The sequence below is a fragment of the Oncorhynchus clarkii genome, chromosome 5, assembly GCF_045791955.1.
Source record: "Oncorhynchus clarkii lewisi isolate Uvic-CL-2024 chromosome 5, UVic_Ocla_1.0, whole genome shotgun sequence".
NCBI classification, from domain to species: domain Eukaryota; kingdom Metazoa; phylum Chordata; class Actinopteri; order Salmoniformes; family Salmonidae; genus Oncorhynchus; species Oncorhynchus clarkii.
The window spans coordinates 23,719,369-23,742,383 of record NC_092151.1 but is presented as its reverse complement, the minus strand read 5'-3'; the positions used below and the strand labels follow the sequence as shown (position 1 = coordinate 23,742,383).

Here is a 23,015-nt window from a genome sequence, read left to right as displayed (position 1 = left end):
TTTTGTGTTATGGTGAGTGTGTGACTAAATGTGCTGTTTTCTTGGCCAGGGCGTACTTGAAATATAGATATCAATCTCCATGTGACTTTCCTGGTTAACAAAGGATAAATACAACTAAAGTACAGTGACATGATGTCCTGTAGTCAGTAACCTTAGCTCTTAAATGTTTTCACTGTGGCCCTAGTGTTTTCTGTTGATCCACCTAGTATAGTAAGGTATGCTCTATTTGAAATTTTAATTTTGAATGTGAACCTTTGATTAGGTGGAAAGGGACTACGACAGGAAGGAGAAGGACTACCAGAGTGACAGGGAGGGGTCGGCCACACCAAGCGAGGGTTTGACATCACCCTGCGTCCAGCACAACGGCAGCTACAACACAAACACAGAGGATGACGCTGCCTCGCTCGCCGACAGCACTGAGTGATGGGTGTGAAACCAGGCAGAACCATGGGAACGAGACAGTCCACTATGTATCCAGCTCCTGTGATCTTTACCTTGGTATAACATACACATACATCCCTTCCTGTTCCCCAGGCTGGCACAAGTGTGCCAAAAACCATTAGATCTTATCTGATTATTTTCCTAGTTCCAGTTTATTGGTGTGTATTTAGTGTAAGACCGTATAAGAGAATGCTGACCCCCTATGCCCATTGCTGTGAATCTGTTGTCACATGATATTCATATTGAAAATAGACCTTAACGTGCACAGCTTGTTTTTATAGATGTGGAGAATGTGTGCTTTTCCTACAGTAAGAACTATGTTGAACATAACATGCTTGTGGTTGATTTCCTGTTTCTTGGTTAATTTGGTGTTTGTGCTATCGTGCAACACTTAATCTATTTTGGTTACTACTAGATGCAAGGTGTCTGTTTGTGCACAATATCTTAGTTTGCACCCAATGTAAGAAATGCTGTTATTTACAAATTCTTACAAAATCAATATTTCTATAAAGTAATATTATGTGGAAGATCTTATAATGCAAGATGTCTAGTGTCTGTTGCTGTTAGAAAGGCCTTTCTCAAGGCTTCAACCAGCTTCATGGTTCAGCATGCCAACCCTACATTATACAGAGGTTCAACTTGCTTGACACATAGGAATGAGTTAACAATTCCCTGGCAGACAAGTCAAAGTGCCTAGACTGAAACTGTACAAAAATACACTAATAATAAACTTTATGAAGTTATTGAGATGCAAGATGAAGATGTGTTGGTATTCTGCTTAAGCAATCGGGAAAAGTTGTTAGATATGAGTGGTGTTGTCTTGGATACAAACAGCAAGCGTAATATTCATAAAATCTCAGTTTTACCAATCATAATTAAGTTATATTTGTAGTTTTGCGTTCGTTTGGTGGTGATGGATTCCAGTGTTTTGTATGAACCCAGTGGCCATGGGGAACCCTGCAGTACAAAGTGTTCAATTTGGCTCCAATTTATCAGCAGTATTTTCTTTTGAACCAGAGTTTTTATCAAAGCTATGTATGTGTTGCAGTGAGTATGTATGTAGTACAAGTTGATTCAGGAGTGAGTGAACATGGTTTTCTCCTCACCAAATTGTGTTTACGTATACAGTATCTAGGCTTTGGATTGAAGGACCTAATTTTTGCAGAGTTAAGAGATACATAAGGCATTGGTCTGAGTTGTTTTATCATTTACATTGTCTTAATGAAGGGTAAAAAAATATAACAATCCACAACATTCATGAGACATTTGAAAGGATTGTGTAAAGAATGTAGTTTTTATATTCATATAATGTATTCGGAAAGTATTCAGCCCCCTCAATTTTTTCCATATTTTGTTAGGTTACAGCCTTATTCTAAAATGTAATAAATACTATTTTTTTCCTCAGCAATCTACCCACAATTCCCCATAATGTTGCTAATTTATCATTTAAAGTGAAATCACTTTTACGTAAGTATTTAGACCCTTTACGCAGTACTTTGTTGAAGCACCTTTGGCAGTGATTACAGCCTCGAGTCTTCTTGGGTATGACGTCCCAAGCGTGACACACCTGTATTGGGGCGTTTCTCCCATTCTTCTCTGCAGATCCTCTCAAGCTATGTCAGGTTGGATGGGGAGCGTTGCTGCACAGCTATTTTCAGGTCTCTCCAGAGATGTTCGATCAGGTTCGGGCTCTGGCTAGACCTCTCAGGGACATTCAGAGACTTGTCCCTCCTGTGTTGTCTTAGCTGTGTACTTAGGGTCATTGTCCTGTTGGAAGGTGAACCTTTGCACCAGTCTGAGGTCTTAACTTGCTCCACAGCACTTTTCATCAAGGATCGCTCTGTACTTTTCTCTGTTCAGCTTTGCCTCGATCCTGACTAGTCTCGCTGCTTCTGAAAAACATCCACACAGTATGATGCTGCCACCACCATGCTTCATCGTAGGGATGGTGTCAGTTTTCCTCCAGACGTGAAGCCTGGCATTCAGGCCAAAGAGTTCAATCTTGGTTTCATCAGACCAGAGAATCTTGATTCTCATGGTCTTGAGTCCTTTAGGTGCCTTTTGGCAAACTCCAAGTGGGCTGTCGGACCTTTTACTGAGGAGTAGGTTCCGTCTGGCCACTCTACCATAAAGCCCTGATTGGTGGAGTGCTGCAGAGATGTTCGTCTTTGTGGAAGGTTCTCCTATCTCCACAGAGGAACTGTGGAGCTCTGTCAGAGTGACCATCGGATTCTTGGTCACCTCCTTGACCAAGGCCTTTCTCCCCTGATTGCTCAGTTTGGCTGGGCGGCCAGGTCCAAACTTCTACCATTTTAATAATGATGGAGGCCACTGTTCTTGGGGACCTTCAATGCAGCAAAAAAATGTTGGTGCCTTTCCCCAGATGTGTGCCTCGTCATAGTCCTGTCTCGGAGCTCTACGGACAATTCCTTCGACCTTATGGCTTGGTCTTTCCTATGACATGCACTGTCAACTGTGGGACTTTTCTATATAGACAGGTTTGACTTTCCAAATCATGTCCAACTCGTTGAATTTATCATGGGTGGACTCCAAGTTGTAGAAACATCTAAAGGATGATCAAGGCAAACAGGATGCATCTGAGCTCAATTTTGAGTCTCGTAACAAAGGATCTGAATACTCGTGTACATTTGCAAACATTTCTAAAAACCTGTTTTCGCTTTGTCATTTTGGGGTATTGTGTAGATTGCTGAGGAATTGTTTTATTTAATCAATTTTAGAATAAGGCTGTAATGTAACAAAATGTGAAGAAAGTCAAGAGGACTGACTACTTTCTGGAGGCATTGTGTGTTTTATGTATCTCACACACACACACACACACTGTAGAGAACATGTGTTCAAAAAGGTGTTGGCTCACTTTTATGTACTTGTTAAAGATGTTGGCAACTAAAGTGTGAAAATTATGAAAGAGGATATCGCAAACAATGCTTCAATGTTTTCTCTCTATTTTGTATGTTCGTCCTGAAACTGTACCTTTGACAAAGTACCTACTATATTTCAGACTATCCTAACCAAAAGAAATCCAATAAAGAGACTTTGCGTCAAATAAGTCTCAACTATACTTGTAATGCCATGTGATGGTATTTGTTTAATCCATTACCAAATCCATATGAAACATGGGGTAAAAGCCTGCTATAGATTATATTGATGTCTTTGTTAGTGAACCTGTCCAACATCAGAAATATGGACCGTCTATGTCAGTTTACATAAACTGAGAATAAAATGGTCTCTGATTCATGATTTTATTAAAAACCACAACAAAAAAACGATTGGGAAATTTCTGCTCCTCAAACAATCCCTCAATACACGTATTGATAGGATAACAGCTTTTTAAAGTTCCTGTATGTCATTGAAAGGTTTCTCATTCCAGAGTTATGACGATCCAATAATGTCCAGAACTATAAGTAGGCTAGTCAACAGGGTGACACTGATGGGAGCAGCTGGCTTTTTTACATAGATGAAAGGCCTGAGAATTGTTCCACAGCATCTGTGAGAAAGGCAGATTCTAGAATCTACAGTAAACATTCTCAAAGAACCGTGTAATACATCTCAGTTGGACTTGTGCTGCCTTGGGACAGGTGAAGGGCAGTATCATGGAGGGACTGGTGTATGTAATCTGACTCTGGTCTGGTCAGGGGTGAGTCTGTGTACTCTGACTGGCTTGACTGACCATGGGGTTCCAATGTTATAGTGGCTGGAACACATTGTGTCATAGCCTGTTGGAAGAGTTCCATGGTCGTGTAATCACTCATAAAGGACAACTGCTGGCACTGGTGGGCCACCGCACTAATGGGGACAGGGTCTGTCTGTCTTGTGTCTGTGGTAGGTTTAATGGTGTCAGAAGTGGGATCTTGAGCGCTACTGTCTGTGGCTGTGTTTCTTCGGCACAAGCCCACGTTGATTTGAGGGTCTACTTTAGTGGGCTCGGTAGAGTCTGCGGTTGTCTTTGAAGGCCCTTGATTCTCCTCGTGTTCTCTGTTGAGGTGTAGACATGAGTCGGTGTTGCTATGAAGGTTGCTAACGGGAGACGTTTCTTCTCTACTGTCAACAATGTGCAGACTGTTGGCGTCCCCCTCCTCTTCCTCTAACTTCTGTCTGTTGATGGGCTCCAGGAGTTCCTATGAGAATCAATCAATCTTTATTGTTCCAGAGGGAAAAATCTAACAGCAACATGGCATGATCTTAGACATAAATGCAATAAATCTGTTATGCGTCACAATTTTCTTACCAGCTCGCAGACCCCATCTATTTTCTGGATGGCATTGCTGTTACCAGGATTAGGGATACTTGGCCAAAGTAGTCTCTTTGCTCTGAAAGTATAACAAATGACCATGTAATATTTGAACGTTTCCATTACTTGAATTCCACTGGGCAACATTTAATAGAACAACACTAACAAAAGAATACACCTTTGACTTAAAAACATGACGACCGTACCTTTTTAACAACAAAGAGCCGAGATTAACCACAAGTAAGAGTAAAGTTGCTCCAATAACGACCCCTGCTATCATACCACCAATAGACAGGGATACTGGGGAGGGAAAGCAGGCAGCACAGGTCCTTTAAATTAATACAAAATGGCATTCCAAATGTGGGATATCAGAGATTACAATACAACCATTGATGAAAGATCAACACGCAAACCTGTTGACTTGGTTTCGAAGTATACAACTGAGCTTCTCACTCCCATTCCTGCAGCAGTGAAGGCAGACAGCTGGACTTGGTACACAGTATTGCTTTGTAGGTCTACCAACTCGTAGCTGGTTGAACCAGCATCCACAGTGACGTCTGTTACAGTGAAAACAATAGTCAAAGTCACTGAAGCATCAGAATAAATAGCAGTAAGACCACAATAATCATTTTAAGGAAGTTGAGGCTTGAGCCTTTTGGGAACTAGACATGGTAGTAAAAATATCTGATAGTGTGCAGGAAGTCTTAACTTCTAAGAATAACTACATACAGTGCATTTGAAAATATGTTAATAAATCCTCAGTCTACACACACTACCCCATAATGACCATGTGAAAACAGGTTTTTAGACATTTTTGCAAATGTTTTAAAAATTAAAAACACCTCATTTACATAAGTATTCAGACCCTTTGCTAAGAGATTTGAAATTGAGCTCCGGTGAATCCTGTTTCCATTGATCATCCTTGAAATGTTTCTACAACTTGGAGTCCACCTGTGGTAAATTCAATTGATTGGACATGATTTGAAAAGGGACACACCTCTCTATATAAAGGTCCCACAGTTGACGGTGCATGTCAGAGCAAAAACCAAGTCATGAGGTTGAAGGAATTGTCTAGAGCTCCAAGACAGCATTGTGTCTGTCGGTACAGCTCTGGGGAAGGGCACCAAAAAATGTCTGCAGAATTGAAGGTCCACAAGAACACCGTAGCCTCCATCATTCTTAAATGGAAGAAGTTTGGAACCACCAAGACACTTCCTAGAGCTGGCCATGCAGCCAAACTGAGCAATCGGGAGAAGGGCCTTGGTTAGGGAGGTGACCAAGAACCTGATGGTCACCCTGACAGAGCTCCAGAGTTTCTCTGTGGAGACGGGAGAACCTTCCAGAAGGACAACCATCTATGCAGCACTCCACCAATCAGGACTTTATGGTAGAGTGACCAGACAGAAGCCATTTTTCAGTAAAATACACGACTGCCCACTTGGAGTTTGCCAAAAGGCACCTAAAGGACTCTCAAGACCATGAGAAACAAGATTCTCTGGTCTGTTGAAACCAAGATTGAACTCTGGCCTGAATGCCAAGCTTCACGTCTGGAGCAAACCAGGCATCGCTGATCACCTGGCCGATACCATCCCTACGGTGAAGCATTGTGGAGGCAGCAGCATGCTGTGGGGATGTTTTTCAACGGCAGGGGCTGGGAGACTAGTCAGGATTGAGGGAAAAATGAATGGCGCAAAGAACAGAAAGATCCTTGATGAAAACTTGCTCCAGAGCGCTCTAGACCTCAGACTCTAGGTTCCAGTTCACCTTCCAACAGGACAACGACTCTAAGCACACAGACAAGACAACGCAGGAGTGGCTTTGGGTTAAGTCTCAATGTCCTTGAGTGGCCCAGCCAGAGCTTGTACTTGAACCCGATCGAACATCTCTTGAGAGACTTGAAAATAGCTGTGCAGTGACACTCCCCATACAACCTGACAGAGTTTGAGAGGATCTGCAGAGAAGAATGGGAGAAACTCCCCAAATACAGGTGTGCCAAGCTTGTAGCGTCATACCCAAGAAGACTCGAGGCTGTAATCGCTGTCAAAGGTGCTTCAACAAAGTACTGAGTAAAGGGTCTGAATACTTATGTAAAATGTCATTTGTTTTTATTTTTACATTCGCTAAAGTTTCTAAGCCTGTTTTTGCTTCGTCATTTTGGGGTATTGTGTGTGGATTTAATAAATTATTTTATTTAATCCATTTTAGAAATAAGACTGTAACGTAACAAAATGTGGAAAAAGTGAAGGTGTCTGAATACTTTCCGAATGCGGATATTAGCCAAACTATAAAACAGTCTACACACTGTACTTTACTTTGCTTTAATTCTGTGAATACTCACTCACTGCAAGTCTCAATTGCCACCTTTTTGTGAACATCAAATTCATCAATCTTACTTTTTTCAACGTCTATCCTGTCATCCGGGCTCTTTGTGTAGTGGAGGATGTAGCCCAGCAGGAAACCTCTGGTGTCCTTCTCAGGGACTGATGTCCACTCCAGCACCATGGAGCTCTGGGTAACATTACTGCTGCTGATGTTCCCTGGGGCACTTATTGGGGCTGAGAGGAAAATACACTGAATATAATCACAATGCATTTCTGAATAATTGGTGTGTGGGTGGTTGGTTGATTGGGACATGCAGGTACTCACGGTGTCATGTACTCTATGCTCACTGTAACAAACTAGTAAGTACATGAAATAGTTCCCTGTGTCTTTGCTTATGATATGTGTTTGTGTGATGATCAGATGTTGATTTGATGTCCCTAAATCTGAGGGTGGTTTAAACCTTCCGGATTTGTACAACTCGCCACCCTAGGATTTACTTGGGACATATAGTTAAATGCACTAAAGAGGAACAATGGGTACATATTGAAGATGTGCAGGCTCACCACCAGAATATTTTCATGCGTCTGTTTTCAAAAGATGGAGCTAAGAACATTATCTTCGTAGTTAAGAACACTATAACTCCATGGGAAAAAAATGTAACGGATTCTACAAAAAACAATATTACTTCCTAAAAAAAAAAACCTATGGAACAACCTTTGGATAGCTTTTCAGAATTCACAGATAAGGTGGAAAAACTAAAGGCATAGAAACCGTAAATGACGTTGTAATAGGAACCGTCACCCCAGTCTGAGGTCCTGAGTGCTCTGGAGCAGGTTTTCATCAAGGATCTCTCTGTACTTTCCTCTGTTCATCTTTGCCTCAATCCTGACTAGTCTCCCAGTCCCTGCCGCTGGAAAACATCCCCACAGCATGATGCTGCCACCACCATGCTTCACCATAGGGATGGTGCCAGGTTTCCTACAGATATAATGCTTTGCATTCAGGCCAAATAGTTAAATATTGGTTTAATCAGACCAGAGAATCTTGTTTCTCATGGTCTTTGGGTCCCTTTTGGCGAATTCCAAGTGGGCTGTGATGTGCTTTCTACTGAGGAGTAGCTTCTGTCTGGCCACTCTACCATAAAGGCCTGATTGGTGGAGTGCTGCAGAGATAGTTGTCCTTCTGGAGGGTATCCCATCTCCACAGAAGAACTCTAGAGCTCTTTCAGAGTGACCATCAGGTTATTGGTCCCCTCTTTGACCAAGGCCCCTTCTCCCCTGATTGCTCAGTTTGGCCAGGCGGCCAGCTCTAGGAAGAGTCTTGGTGATTACAAACTTCTTCCATTTAAGAATGATGGAGGCCACTGTCTTCTTGGGGACATTCAATGCTTTAAAAAATGTGTTGGCACCCTTCCACAGAGCTGTGCCTCGACACAATCCTGTCTCAGAGCTCTATAGGCAATTCCGTTGACCTCGTGGCTTGGTTTATGCTCTGACATGCACTGTCAACTGTGGGAACTTATATAGACAGGCATGTGCCTTTCCAAATCATGTCCAATCAATTGAATTTACCACTGGTGAACTCCACTCAAGTTGCAGAAACATCTCAAGGATGATCAATGGAAACAGGATCCACCTGAGCTCAATTTTGAATTTCATAGCAAAGGGCCTAAATACTTACAGTACCAGTCAACATTTTGGACACACCTACTCATTCAAGGGTTTTTATTTATTTGTACTATTTTCTACGTTGTTGAATAATAGTGAAGATGTCAAAACTATGAATTAGCACATGGAATCATTTAGTTACCAAAAAAGTATTAAAATGAAAATAGATGAGATTCTTCAAAGTAGCCACCCTTAGCCTTGATGACAGCTTTGCACACTCTTGGCATTCTCTCAACCTACTTCATTAGGTAGTCACCTGGAATGCATTTCAATTAACAGGTGTGCTTTGTTAAAAGTTAGTTTGTGGAATTTCTTTCCTTAATGAGTTTGAGCCAATTAGTTGTGTTGTGACAAGGTAGGGGTGGTGTACCGAAAATAGGGCAATTTGGTAAAAGACCAAGTCCTTATTATGACAAGAACAGCTCAAATAAGCAAAGAGAAACAACAGTCCATCATTACTTTAAGGACCGCCACATGAAAGGAAGACCCAGAGTTACCTCTGCTGCGGAGGATAAATTCATTAGAGTTAAATGCTCCTCAGATTGCAGCCCAAATAAATGATTCACAAAGGTCAAGTAACATACATCTCAACATCAACTATTCAGAGTAGACTGCGTGAATCAGGCCTTCATGGGCGATTTGCTGCAAAGAAACCACTACTAATGGACACCAAAAATAAGAAGAGACTTGCTTCGACCAAGAAACACGAGCAATGGACATTAGACCAGTGGAAATCTATCTTTTGGTCCGATGAGTTAAAATGTGAGATTTTTGGTTCCAACCCCCATGTCTTTGTGAGACGCAGAATAGGTGAACGGATGACCTCCGCATGTGTAATTCCCACGCTGATGCATGGAGGAGGTGTGGGGGTGCTTTGCTGGTGACACTGTCAGTGATTTATTTACAATTCAAGGAAACTTAACCAGCATGGCTACCACAGAATTCTGCAGCGATACGCCATCCCATCTGGTTTGCGCTTAGTGTGACTAGCATTTTTCAACAGGACTAATCAAATTGTATTTGTCACATCACATGCACCAAATACATATGTAGACCTTACCGTGTGTAGACCTTACTTACAAGCCCTTAACCAGCAGTTAAGGGCTTAATGACTCAAAACACACATCCCAGGTTGTGTAAGGGCTATTTTACCAAGGAGGAGAGTGATGGAGTGCTGCATCAGATGACCTGACTTCCATAATCACCCGATCTCAACCCAATTGAGATGGTTTGGGATGAATTGTACCGCAGATTGAAGGAAAAGCAGCCCACATGTGCTCAGCATATGTGGGAACTCCTTCAAGACTGTTTGAAAAGCATTCCAGGTGAAGCTGGTTGAGAGAATGCCAAGAGTGTGCAAAGCTGTCATCGAGGCAAAGGGTGACTACTTTGAAGAATCTCAAATAACATTTTGATTTAACACTTTTAGTTACTACATAATTCCATGTGTTATTTCATAGTTTTGATGTCTTCACTATTATTCTACAATGTAGAAAATAGTAAAAATAAATAAATACCCCTTGAATGAGTAGGTGTGTCCAAACGTTTGACTGGTATTGTATGTAAATAAGGTATTTCTGTTTTTGAAATGTTTTATACATTTGCAAAAAAATCTAAAAACCTGTTTTTTGCTTTGTCATTGTGTAGTATTGTGTGTCGATTTGCTGAGAAAAAAAATTGTATTTAATCCATTTTAAAATAAGGCTGTAACCTAACAAAATGTGAAAAAAATCAAGGGGTCTGAATACTTCCTGAAGGCACTGTACATTTAAACTATGTATTTCAGACTCACATCCTTCAGTGAAGTAGGACTGGATGCTCCCGTAGGTGCTCTCGCTGTTGTTGATGAACTTCAGGTTGCAGGGCTCTTTGTCTGGCCTCGTGTGCAGAGTGAAGGTATACCTCTTATACAGCTCTAATGGCTCTTTAGTTCATACAACAACAAGAGTGGTTTTAAATGGGGAAACGTCTTTTCATCAAGGCAAACTGAAAGTACTGGTCATGATAATATGATGCATCAATCCAAATATGTGAATCCTCTGTTGTTCTCATGTTAACACAGGAGAGTGATGTATGTACCTTACCGCGCAATGGTATGACTTCATAATTGTTCTCATCCTCATAGAAGGACTTGTGAGCAGCTTTGATTCCTCTCGTCCACCACTCCACTGAGAAGCAGGAGTAGGTTTTGATCAGGTCATCCACCCAGGAGACAGTAAAGGACGTGTTGCCATTGAATGTCAGATTCAGCTTCCCATATAAGTCTGTAGAGAGAAACCAAACAACACTTCATAGTCCTTTCTCCTGCATCTGAGAGATCTCAGACATCCACTTCAAGAGACTGATACCATGCTGTTACACAGGAGAGCAACTAGTAATGCATTTCTAATGCAACAACATAACTTACTCATAATACTGCTCAAGCAAAATAGTGAATACATTCTGACGGCCAGAGTCTGATTCCTATATTGGAGGATAACATAACAGTTGATAGGTGTTTCTACCTTTGTCGTCCAGTGGCCATATAGTGCTCTGTGCTGCAGGTGAGGTCCCAGCCCCGTTGAAAGCTGTGATTTTGAGGTGGTAGGCTGAGTGAGACAGGGTCACTATGAGTAGGTGCCTGCTGGTGTTGAAGGTCTCAATAGGGTCCTCTCCTGAGGCTTTCCCCACGGAAACACTGTAGCCCTCCGCTAACTCACTGGCTGCAAACTACAGGACAATGGTAGGATCAAGCTTTATACAATACGTATTACAGCAACACCAGGATGGGCCTCAATTCGTCGGGGCATGAACTCTACAACGTGTCGAAAGTGTGCCACAGAGATGCTGGCCCATGTTGACTCCAATGCTTCCCACAGTTGTCAAGTTTGCTGGAAGTCCTTTGGGAGGTGGACCATTTTTGATACACACAGGAAACGTATGTAGGTGTGCCTGACACCACTACCATACCCTGTTTGAAAGGCACTTCTATTTTTGTCTTGCCCATTCATCTTCCGAATGGCACACATACTGTACACAATCCATGTCTCAATTGTCTCAAGGCTTAAAAATCCTTATTTAACCTGTCCCCTTCATCTACATTGATTTGAAGTGGACTTAACAAGTGACATCAATAAGGGATCATAGCTTTCATCTGGATTCACCTGGTCAGGCTGTCATGGAAAGAGTGGGTGTTCTTTTTCATTTTTATATCCCTTTTTCTCCCTCATTTTGTGGTATCCAATTGGTAGTTACAGTCTTTTCTCATCGCTGCAAAACCCATACGGACTCGGGAGAGACGAAGGTCGCGAGCCGTGCATCCTCCGAAACACGACCCAGCCAAGCCACACTGCTTCTTGACACAATGCCCGCTTAACCTGGAAGCCAGCCACATCAATGTGTCGGAGGAAATGCCGTACACCTGGCAACCGTGTCAACGTGCATGCGCCCAGCCCACCACAGGGTTCACTAAAGCGCGATGGGACAAGGACATCCCAGCCTGCCAAACCCTCCCCTAACCCGGACGACGCTGGGCCAATTGTGCCCCGCCTCATGGGCCTCCTGGTCGCGGCCGGCTGCGGCAGAGCCTGGACTCAAACCAGGATCTGTAGTGGCACAGCTAGCACTGCCTTAGACCACTGCACCACTCGGGAGGCCCAGAACGGGTGTTCTTAATGTTTTGTATGCTCAGTTTATAGTGTAGTGCGATAAACTATTCACTTTGATAAATGTATACCTACATCAGTTTACTCAAATGTACTCTTTTCACATTCTATTAACATTTTTCACATTGTCACAAACTTACTGTTTTCACATTTGTATTTGAAATGTTCATATTGTAAGGTTAAGTTACTCATGGGGAAATTAATTACCTTCCATTTTATGATCACTAATCTCCTCCCTTTGGTTTGTGGACGATTATCTTTTACCATCTCAATGACAGGGGTGTCAGTAAGTTCTTAGAAAACAGAAGAAAATAAATGGACACATATTTAGCTTATTTCATGTTATAAATCAGTAGAGTGGACAATTGATTAAGCCTATTTTGGTAAAACCATTGAACAGATTTCTGGATCCCAGATTATGTTTTAGGTAAAAGGTCAACTAACCGGGTGGGACTGTGAAAACCTTGCTCCAAGGGCACTGGGTACATTTGTTGTTGGCCACACACTCTATCTGCACCTCATAGGACAGTGAGGAGTTAAGATTACCCACAGTGCACCTATTTCTATCCTTGGATTGCACTGGTGGCTATAGAGAACATAAATGAGAGGTTAGGTCTGTATAACTTATTTCTCTAAGGATTCTGCATTGGTCTTTTCCAGTCTTGGACTACTAGGGCTGGTTTTCCTGACACAGATTAAGCCTAACCTTAGACTAAAAAGTACTTTCAATGGAGCTTCTCCATTAACTAACCTTAATCTGTGTCCGGAACTAGTGTCCGGGAAACCGGCCCCAAGAGTTTCACTATTTATGCCAGCTTGTTTCAATTCTATAATCTAGCTCTATATGAGCTGTAGGCAGTACATTTCATATCTGACTTTTGAATCCCACCTCTTTCCATTGCGGGCTGTTCAGCTCCTTGTATCTCACAGAGTAAAGAGGGACATATTTGGTCTCCTCCTTCCTCCAGGAGGCCTGGATATCCAGCTGTCTTGAATGTCGATTCAAGTGTACATTAGATGGGGGGCCGCATCGAACTGCAATTTTTAAGATAGGCTATGTGATTAATTATCATTGTAATACCGTTATACTAAACTCAGCAAAAAAAGAAACGTCCCTTTTTCAGGACCCTGTCTTTCAAAGATAATTTGTAAAAATCCAAATAACTTCACAGATCTTCGTGGTAAAAGGTTTTAACACTGCTTCCCATGCTTGTTCAATGAACCATAAACAATTAATGAACATGCACCTGTGGAATGGTCGTTAAGACACTAACAGCTTACAGACGGTAGGCAATTAAGGTCACAGTTACTAAAACGTAGGACACTAAAGAGGCCTTTATACTGACTCTGAAAAACACCAAAAGAAAGATGCCCAGGGTCCCTGCTCTTCTGCGTGAACGTGCCCTAGGCATGCTAAAAGGAGGAATAAGGACTGCAGATGTGGCCAGGGCAATAAATTGCAATGTCCGTACTGTGAGACACCTAAGACAGCGCTACAGGGAGACAGGAATGACGGCTGATTGTCCTCGCAGTGGCAGACCACGTGTAACACCACCTGCACAGGATCGGTACATCCGAACATCACACCTGTGGGACAGGTACAGGATGGCATCAACAACTGCCCGAGTTACACCAGGAATGCACAATTCCTCCGTCAGTACTCAGACTGTCCGCAATAGACTGAGATAGGCTGGACTGAGGGCTTGTAGGCACCAGACATCACCAGCAACAACGTTGCCTATGGGCACAAACCCACCATCGCTGGACTAGACAGGATTGGAAAAAGTGCTCTGCACTGACGAGTCGCGGTTTTGTCTCACCAGAGGTGATGGTCGGATTTGCATTTATCGTCTAAGGAATGAGCATTACACCGAGGACTGTACTCTGGAGCGAGACCGATTTGGAGGTGGAGGGTCCGTCATGGTCTGGGGTGTGTCACAGCATCATTGGACTGAGCTTGCCATTGCAGGCAATCTCAGCACTATGCGTTACAGGGAAGACATCCTTCTCCCTCATGTGGTACCCTTCCTACAGGCTCATACTGACATGACCCTCCAGCATGACAATGCCACCAGCCATACTGCTCGTGCTTGATTTCCTGCAAGACAGGAATGTCAGTGTTCTGTCATGGCCAGCGAGGAGCCCGGATCTCAATTCCATTGAGCACATCTGGGACGTGTTGGATCGGAGGGTGAGGGCTAGGGTCATTTCCCCCAGAAATGTCCGGGAACTTGCAGGTGCCTTGGAGGAAGAGTGGGATAACATCTCACAGCAAGAACTGGCAAATCTGGTGCAGTCCATGAGGAGGAGATGCACTGCAGTACTTAATGCAGCTGGTGGCCACACCAGATACTGACTGTTACTTTTGATTTTGACCACCCCTTTGTTCAGGGAAACATTATTCAATTTCTGTTAGTCTGTTGTCTGTGGATCTTGTTCAATTCAAGTCTCAGTTGTTGAATCTTGTTTTGTTCATACAAATATTTACACAAGTTAAGTTTGCTGAAAATAAACGCAGTTGACAGTGAGTGGACGTTTGTTTTTTTGCTGAGTTTAGATGTTGTATGTAACAATATAGAGGAAGGACTGGTCATATCACATCTTCTGGTTGCTGTAAACCCATAGGCTGCACTACTATCACATAATGGAAGGGAAGTGATGCATGCTGGAGGTAATTAATATAAACGTACCCAATTGTTGAGGTGAACCTCTGAAAACAGTCTTTGTGCAGCTCTTCAAATCACTCTTGTCAAATACATGAGCTGTCATGTTAAACTTTTTGGACAGACGAATAGTCTGAGACGTCTCCGATATGTTTGCATACATTTTGCTATGTGTTTTCCTGTGAAGAATATCAAATTGAATAATATTTAGTAGTTCATTAATTTGCTTTAAAAAAAAATCTCTCGTCTTCAGTCTACAGAGCACCCTAAATGCAAACAATCAAATTATATATCCTCAGAGATACATTAAATTAGCCTTGTGTTCTACACTACTTACTGTTCTATACAGAGTGTGTATCTTTGTGTTTGGTGTTTTATAGGTGTCCACACACATTTCCAGTCGATCCTACTTAAGCTCAGATGTTTACCAAAACAATCTAATTCACTGACTCCCTCTGAAAGGAAAGGTTCAAAAGAGCAAATCGATTATATTTCATTATAATAACATTTCATCAACCTCATCAACTGCAACTGAACCACAACTTGGTTTTTGGAATAGTTGTGCCATTACCTTGGGATGTGACACAGTGTCCATAACATGAAGAGATGTTCTTGCACTTACAGGTCACTGAAATGTACACTATTGTCAATACATCATGTTTCCTAACATAATAAACATTTCATGATGTTACAACGGAAATAATTTGTCAAATAAATCTCACATACTGAATGTGAAAATGTAAATGACAAACTTTTAAATGGTTTATTATGTTGTGCAGAGTGGTGCTATAACTACGTGGCACAGAAGGAAATGGTCTAATTGTTACAGCAATACCATATAAATTGTGTAGTGCTGTTACTGTAGCCATATCCTCTGGGTGCCAACTCTGATGCCTAAAATAAGATCAGCTTTGTTGCATAACACATGCAAGGGGGTGATGGGTCAATTAAAACACGTCTTACTTTTTCCGCCATCAAAAAAGACCACTGGACATACAGTATATATTACATGTAATATCAGATGTTTTCCAATTACCAAACCCTAATTGGTTGAGAACTTTTGTAGGAAGCGTGCACTGCAATTCTGTTGTTTTAAACTGTTTTGTCTGGAAAGGATAGTTGAAACGTACCTGGAGAAACTTGGAGAAGGGAAGAGAGTGGGATAACATATCCAAAGAGAACACCTAAACAAAGAGAGACAGCACCAGGGCTCAACATTAATGATTGTCCGGGACAGGTAAAAAAAAAGAATGTTAGACAAGAAGAATATAAATGTAAGTTGTCTGAATGGACAAGTTAAATAAAGCACACAAAAAAGTGCACTCTTCCCCCAGTCTCTGCACTTCGTAGTTGAATGTTGGTGAGGTGTAGCCTACAATGCTCCAAGGGTTAGTGCTGTCTGGGATCCTTGGGACATCCCTACCCCAAACCCTACCGCTACTCCTTTCCCTAACCCAGTGGCGTACAAACCATCATTTTTGGGGTTGGGGAACAGACAGTATTTTGCATTTTTAAGGATAATTTCTTGCAATTCTACACATATTGCCACGGGGCAGAGATAAACTTTTGCAATTTTCTAGCTAATCTCATGCTATTCTACACATTTTGCCATGCAACTGAGAATTTAAAAAAAGATTTACAGCTAATTTCTTGTAATTGTAAAAAAGCAAATCAATAGAGTAGCTTTTGGAGCTGACTGCCCAGGGACTGTGAGCACATAGTGTATGGTATGCTACAATGATAAGGCCTATAAGTTTGATTGTTTTTTGGGGGTGGGGAGGCCTCCTGTAGGTAGGTCCTCCTGGGCCCCAGCTGTGCTAGTCCAGCCCTGCTTATTTCAATTTATTTTCTTTACTGATAGCCTATTGGAGGAGAGATTTTGCTTGCTGAATGTAAAATAGGCTACATACGTGGAAAGGAGGAGACCATATTTTCCTAAAGTAGGCATATCTTGACAAATTACAACATATGTACCTTTCTGGACATTCTAAATTGTCAAGAATAGACCCAAACTGTTCCAAATAGTTGCATGATCAAGTCTAGGCTGTATGCTGTTATTTCGACATGAAACAAAACAGGACGTTTGAGTGGTTATTCAAATTAATCGACATCACTGCAGTTTACAGAAAATAATTGTGAACTCATTTGATAACAAAAATACATTCCTCATTGCACTGTTGTTAAAATTTTCTTGTCTAAAAATGTAGGCCTAGCCCCAATCAATAGTGGAGCTTTGTGTACCCGGGTACCACAGAGCGCATCCTGGAGGAACACACAGATCTGCTATTTTTTTCTTGCATTTGGACAGGTAAATATTTAGCCTACAGCCCTAATATTTAGCTAATGAATGGCCTAATATCTAGCTAATATTTACTTTATCTCTCCCAGCTGTTCACATGCAAAATAGGCAATTGGCTACGCAAGCCTCTCCTCAATAGGCCATTCCTCTTCTTGCGAAATACCAGGAATAGCTAAAGAACATTTCAGTTTATGTGGCAAAACAAGCAATATACAATGAGTGTACAAAACATTAGGAACACTTTCCTAATATTGAGTTGGACCCCTTTTGCCCTCAATTTGTCGGGGCATGGACTCTACAAGGTGTTGAAAGCATTCCACAGGGATGCTGGCCAATTTTCAAAGCTTAAAAATCCTTCTTTAACCTGTCTCCTGCCCTTCATCTACACTGATTGAAGTGTATTTGCCAAGTGCCATCAATAAGGGATCATAACTTTCACCTGGATTTACCTGGTCAATCTATGTCAGTAGTTCTCAACCCCAGTCCTCCAGTACCTCCAACAGAACACATTTTTGTTGTAGTCCTGGACAAACATTCCTCATTAACTCATTGAGGGCCTGATGATTAGTTGACAAGTTGAATCAGCTTGTCCGGGGCTACAATAAAAATCTGTACTGTTGGGGGTACTCTAGGACCGGAGTTGGGAACCACTGGTCTATGTCATGGAAAGTGTTCCTAATGTTTTATACACTGTGCATACTAGAGAATCATTGCACCATAATCGCTGTGAAATATCTTTTAAATAACCAAAAATATTCTATTTTCAGCTGTTTGAATCTGGTGTACAAAACCGAAAGTAAGACAAAAGACTAAACTTAAGAACGGGAAGCATAGAAATAGCACATATCATAACAGATTACTTATTATACAGATTACACTTATTCAACTTGCTATAACTCACATACTGTATCTATGTAAATTTGGTTGGGTCGTCCAAAAAGTTACATATTGCAGCTTTAACTGTCGGGGAAAGTTGAGGAAAGAAAATGTGTTGGTGGGATAATTTTTGTCCAGTTATGATAACATTGTTGCACTGCAAATGGGCCTAGTTGCATAGCACAGACAGAAATGAGCACAGTGAAAAAGAAGACACAAAGGAATCGACAACCATTAGAAAAACGAAAATAATTTGCAAACCTCTTGAGCAATGAGTATACGATGTGCAGGCTAAACTGCATTTGTTGTTGAATTACGACATTTAAATAGTTCCTATATTATGTTGCATTAGGCCTACATGTACATTGAAGTATTATTTGCAGCTGTCACAATGAATACACCCTTGTGTTACCACCCAGGTAGCCTAGTGGTTAGAGCGTTGGGCCAGTAACAGAGGTTGCTGGATCGAATCCCCGAGCTGACAAGGTACAAATCTGTCCTTCTGCCCCTGAGCAAGGCAGTTAACCCACTGTTTCCTGGGTGCCGAAGACATGAGTGTTGATTAAGGCAGCCCCTCTTTGATTCAGAGGGGTTGGGTTAAATGCGGAGGACACATTTCAGTTGAGTACATTCAGTTGGACAACTGACTAGGTATCCCCCTTTCCCTATTAATAGGCAGGATGCAGTACATTTCAGTCACTTGGCAGAGGCTATTATCCAGAGTGCCTTACAGTAGTACGTTTGCATACTGGTCTCCCGTGGGAATCTAACCCACAACCTCGGCGTTGCAAACACCATGCGTTACCAACTGAAACCACACGGGACCGTTGATCAGGTGATTGACAGGTGTTGGATTGTAGGATGATAAATTATCAACTGTACTCTAGTGTAGATGCTCACCAACACTTTATAGTCATGTGGCGGCAGGTAGCCTAGTGGTTAGAGCGTTGGACTAATAACCGAAAGGTTGCAAGATTGAATCCCCGAGCTGACAAGGTAACAATCTTTCCTTTCCCCCTGAACAGGCAGTTAACCCATTGTTCCTAGGCTGTCATTGAAAATAAGAATCTGTTCTTAACTGCCTTGCCTAGTTAAATAAAATGTAGCCTACAGTTTATCGTTATTGGTGTTAGCTTGGATGGGTGCTGTGGATCTCCACTATCATCTGGGCTTGATCATGTGCCAAGTCTGTAATACACCCGTGTCACCCGGCGACTGGTTCAGACATAAAACATTCTCCATTCAGGCTGCAAAGGTTTCAATTTTGCCCTTAACTAAATTTAATGCTGAGAAGCCGGAAATAAACTGGAAAAATATTTTCCACCGGCTGCCTAGGAATAAGTCCTGGATGTTGTGTATTGCATTAAGCCAATCAGGTTGCAGCCGTCTGTTGTTTACTCCTGGCTGAACGCAGGGTGCAACACAAAGTAGGGCCACTCTAGATAGTGAGGTGGTTACCAGCTAGCATAATTCTCTGGTTTGTAAAGTTTGAAAAAGATGCTAGAATCCAACCTGAATCTCCACATCGTCTGCTAAAATATGCTACCCAATGTCATGCTTGGTGAGTGTAGACATTTATAAGTGAAAGTGAATCATTAATGTTATAAAAAACAAAGTTGAAATCAACTAGGATGGTGAACACCAAGTCTGTGAGCATGACCGGAGAGCCAATGGCATGACCACTGCTTGATAGATTGTTTACTGAGTTGCTACAGATTGTTAACGCAACGGCAGTGACTGGGCCATTGCTACAGCACTAGCCTGTGTACCAGTTTCTTTAGCTAACCCACTCCCTGAACTCCATGTCATGTAGTTGTGCCAAAGACACACTGGCCTTTCTGCCATCTACAAATATGAACATTCTATCATTAATGAGCTCTGGGAGAACAGAGGATTTGATCCAATCACACTCATAGCTATCCCCCAATCACAACGATTATGCAAATATTAGCATCCGTTTTTTGTTTGTCTAGACAAAACCAGTCTGTCAAAAGTTGGTAGCGCACCATTAAATTCTAAAACTAAATAATACATATTGCAATTCCAACCATAAAACGTCTGAACAACGTGCCTAGCTAGCAGCTAAATGTTTGTTTTTAACTTTGTTATATATTCTAAGTCTATTTTTGAGGATCCATATGTTGTCATGGAAAATATTTGTTATTTCCAACAACCAATGAGCTCCACCGTAAATCCAGCTTGACTTTAAAATTGCTGAAAGGCCAGTCTCTTCAGCAATGACAAGGAGTGGAATTCTAAATGTATGAAATGTTCCACGGGTGTAAAGTGCTTCAGTAAAATTACTTTAAAGTACTAATTAAGTAGTTTTTGGGGTATCTGTACTTTACTTGACAATTTTTTTAACAACTTTTTTTTAACGACTTTTACTTCAATACATTCCTAAATAAAATTACTCCATACATTTTCCCCGACACCCAAAATTATTATTTCATTTTGAATTCTTAGGAGGACATTTAAATGGTACAATTCACACACTTCTCTAGAGAACATCCCTGGTCATCCCTACTGCCTCTGATCTGGCGGACTCACTAAACACACATGTTTCGTTTGTAAATTATGTCTGAGTGTTAGAGTATGCCCCTGGCTATCCGTAAAAAAAAATGGTGACCTCTGGTTTGCTTAATATAAGGAATTCATTTTGATACTTTAGTATATTTACGCAATGATATTTACTTTTGATACTTAAGTATATCCAAAACCAAATACTTTTAGACTTTTACTCAAGTAGTATTTTACTGGGTGTCTTTCATTTTTACTTGAGTCATTTCCTATTAAGGTATCTTTACTTTTACTCAAGTATGACAATTGGGTACTTTTTCCACCACTGAAATGTTCAAGTGATTATCTCTAACGACCAACAAGAATTTATGTTTGAAATGTGTGCCTTTTTTTATGCAATGTGTATTTCAAAAAATATTGTCAAGTCATGAATTGTATTTGTCTAAACATCTGACTGTTGCCATGGTTACTCCATGATATCAGTCTGAAAGAAGTCACTGTAAAAAAGACGCAATAGTCTCCAAAAGCCAGAATGTTGAATAAAATTATATTTAAAAGTACTTTACCAGTTGTCCTTGCTGTTGGTCCTTTTGGAAGTGGAGAGAAAATGTCCACAGGAAAGTATTATTAGCCCGACTTTTTGGGGTACCGGTAAGTCTTTGTCATGTGTGAATTGAGTAAAAATAAAAACCGGAAATACAAAAGAATATACAGACCAGCATACTGAAGGTCGAGTTAAAAAACGCTTCCCTGTAGATATTTTTTATCTGATGACCTCCAACATAGGGTCAAAATCAGTGCGTACAGGTAAAGTACAGGTAAAGTACAGGTAAAGTACAGGTAAAGTACAGGTAAAGTACAGGTAAAGTAAGGTGAAATGAAGTTTGTTCAACATTCTGACAGTTCAAATTACCTAGCTAAAACTACAACAACCTCACTGGCATACAGTAAATTGGAGAATGGAGGATGGGATACACCATACGATAGATTGGTGTCGGAGACTGTTCAGGAATGCTGAGCTACATGTTAGAAACAAGTGTGTAGAACTTTATGAATTATTGAAAGATTATATTAAACCTAAAACAAACAACCAAAAAAGCAATATGATATGATGCAAAACAACTTGACTGTATCTCATAAACAAGAAAGTTATGTATTTCAAGCTAAAGAAAGTAAAGAGAGTGGAATGTTAGCTAAAGAGGCTGGCACTCAGATTATTACAGCACCACATTTACATGACAAATCCCTGAATTCATTGAATGAGCTAAAGTTACACCCAGTAGCTCTCCAGATGGAGGTTTGTGTTTATGTGTTTAAACAGTTGCCTAACAGTGCAGTTATTTAACTTTGTGGAGGCACAATGGCAGGAGATTGTACATTGGATCAGCAGCCTTCCAGTGTCAATACCACATAATGCTTCATTTTTCAAAGACACCGCCAATTATTTATCAGGGAAATGTGGTTAAAAGTCATGGAAAAGTCATGAATTACATCTGTCAAAATGTGTTTGAACACTGAGAAAACCAACTATCTTGTAAAAATGTGTCAGGTAAAAAGCCTTTTTATGTCTTAAAGAGGCGGTGTTGTATTTTGAGACAGGCTTGAATATACAAAGTTGCCAATATGTATAGAGGCCTGCATTTTTGTCTGAGGCTCTGAATGGTAATAATAATGATAATAATTCATTTTATTTTTGTAAAGTGGTACATACAACAACATTTTCAGTCACCTTTTTTGGCCCATGGTATTACAGACTTTTAAAAAATATATCAATTTACAAGATACTAGAGCTTTCGGAAAAGTAAAAAAACAATTATTCTTAACTTTCGAAAAAGTTAATGTCAAGCCCTGCCAACAGTTAGCCAAAACACACAATCGAAGATCATCATCATTCCTGGAACAAGTGACTACTTAAAATGTTATACAGTATACTCAGTATAGTATGAGAAAACAGTTCAAATTTCCTAGCTAAAACTACAACAACCTCATTGGCATACAGTAAATTGGAGAATGGACGATGGGATACACCATACGATAGATGTATTCTTCAGAATGATTGGTGTTTGAGATTTTTTAAATTTGTAATCTGTAACATTTTCAAACATAAAATAGTGAGAAAAGTACTTACCAAAGATTAAATAGGGCAGAGGTTTATGCAGACAATGCATTGTTGCCACAGCATCCAATTCATAGTTATGTTTTATCCCTCGCCTGGTTTGCTGTCTGACAGCCACAAAAATCTGTGGGAGTTTTAAAGTGATTTCATGAAAAAACAATGTGGAACAGTAGCTTACCATTTTTCATGTGCGTTCACCACCCACTCACTCACTCACA

The 23,015-nt window shown here is 41.0% G+C and overlaps 2 protein-coding genes across 6 annotated transcripts in view; one reads left to right on the top strand and one right to left on the bottom strand.

The window, feature by feature from the left end:
- Positions 1-3,725, top strand: part of LOC139408555 (splicing regulatory glutamine/lysine-rich protein 1) — a 14,926-nt gene extending 11,201 nt beyond the window's left edge. For 2 of the 3 annotated variants that reach the window (XM_071152588.1, XM_071152590.1), the window contains one exon: positions 263-3,725. In XM_071152588.1, coding sequence (XP_071008689.1) covers positions 263-424 — 162 coding nt within the window. In that variant the 3' untranslated portion in view covers positions 425-3,725. The remainder of the gene's footprint in view (positions 1-262) is intronic. The other variant, XM_071152589.1, reaches the window with a different exon arrangement.
- LOC139408554 (interleukin-6 receptor subunit beta) lies at positions 3,690-23,015 on the bottom strand. Of its 3 annotated transcripts, none has more exons than XM_071152584.1 (16): positions 22,810-23,015; positions 16,117-16,170; positions 15,558-15,614; positions 15,324-15,441; positions 15,014-15,165; positions 13,213-13,358; positions 12,768-12,909; positions 12,531-12,616; positions 11,184-11,388; positions 10,764-10,943; positions 10,472-10,603; positions 7,084-7,245; positions 5,104-5,247; positions 4,897-4,990; positions 4,688-4,769; positions 3,690-4,577 (listed from the first exon to the last, which is right to left on the bottom strand). In XM_071152584.1, the coding sequence occupies exons 1-16, from the start codon at positions 22,976-22,978 to the stop codon at positions 3,987-3,989; spliced, it is 2,514 nt and encodes an 837-aa protein (XP_071008685.1). In that variant the 5' UTR covers positions 22,979-23,015; the 3' UTR covers positions 3,690-3,986. The 3 variants fall into 3 exon arrangements, with proteins under 3 accessions (XP_071008685.1, XP_071008687.1, XP_071008688.1); XM_071152586.1 differs by having other exon boundaries at positions 12,768-12,834; positions 22,810-22,976; XM_071152587.1 differs by lacking the exon at positions 7,084-7,245 and having other exon boundaries at positions 22,810-22,976.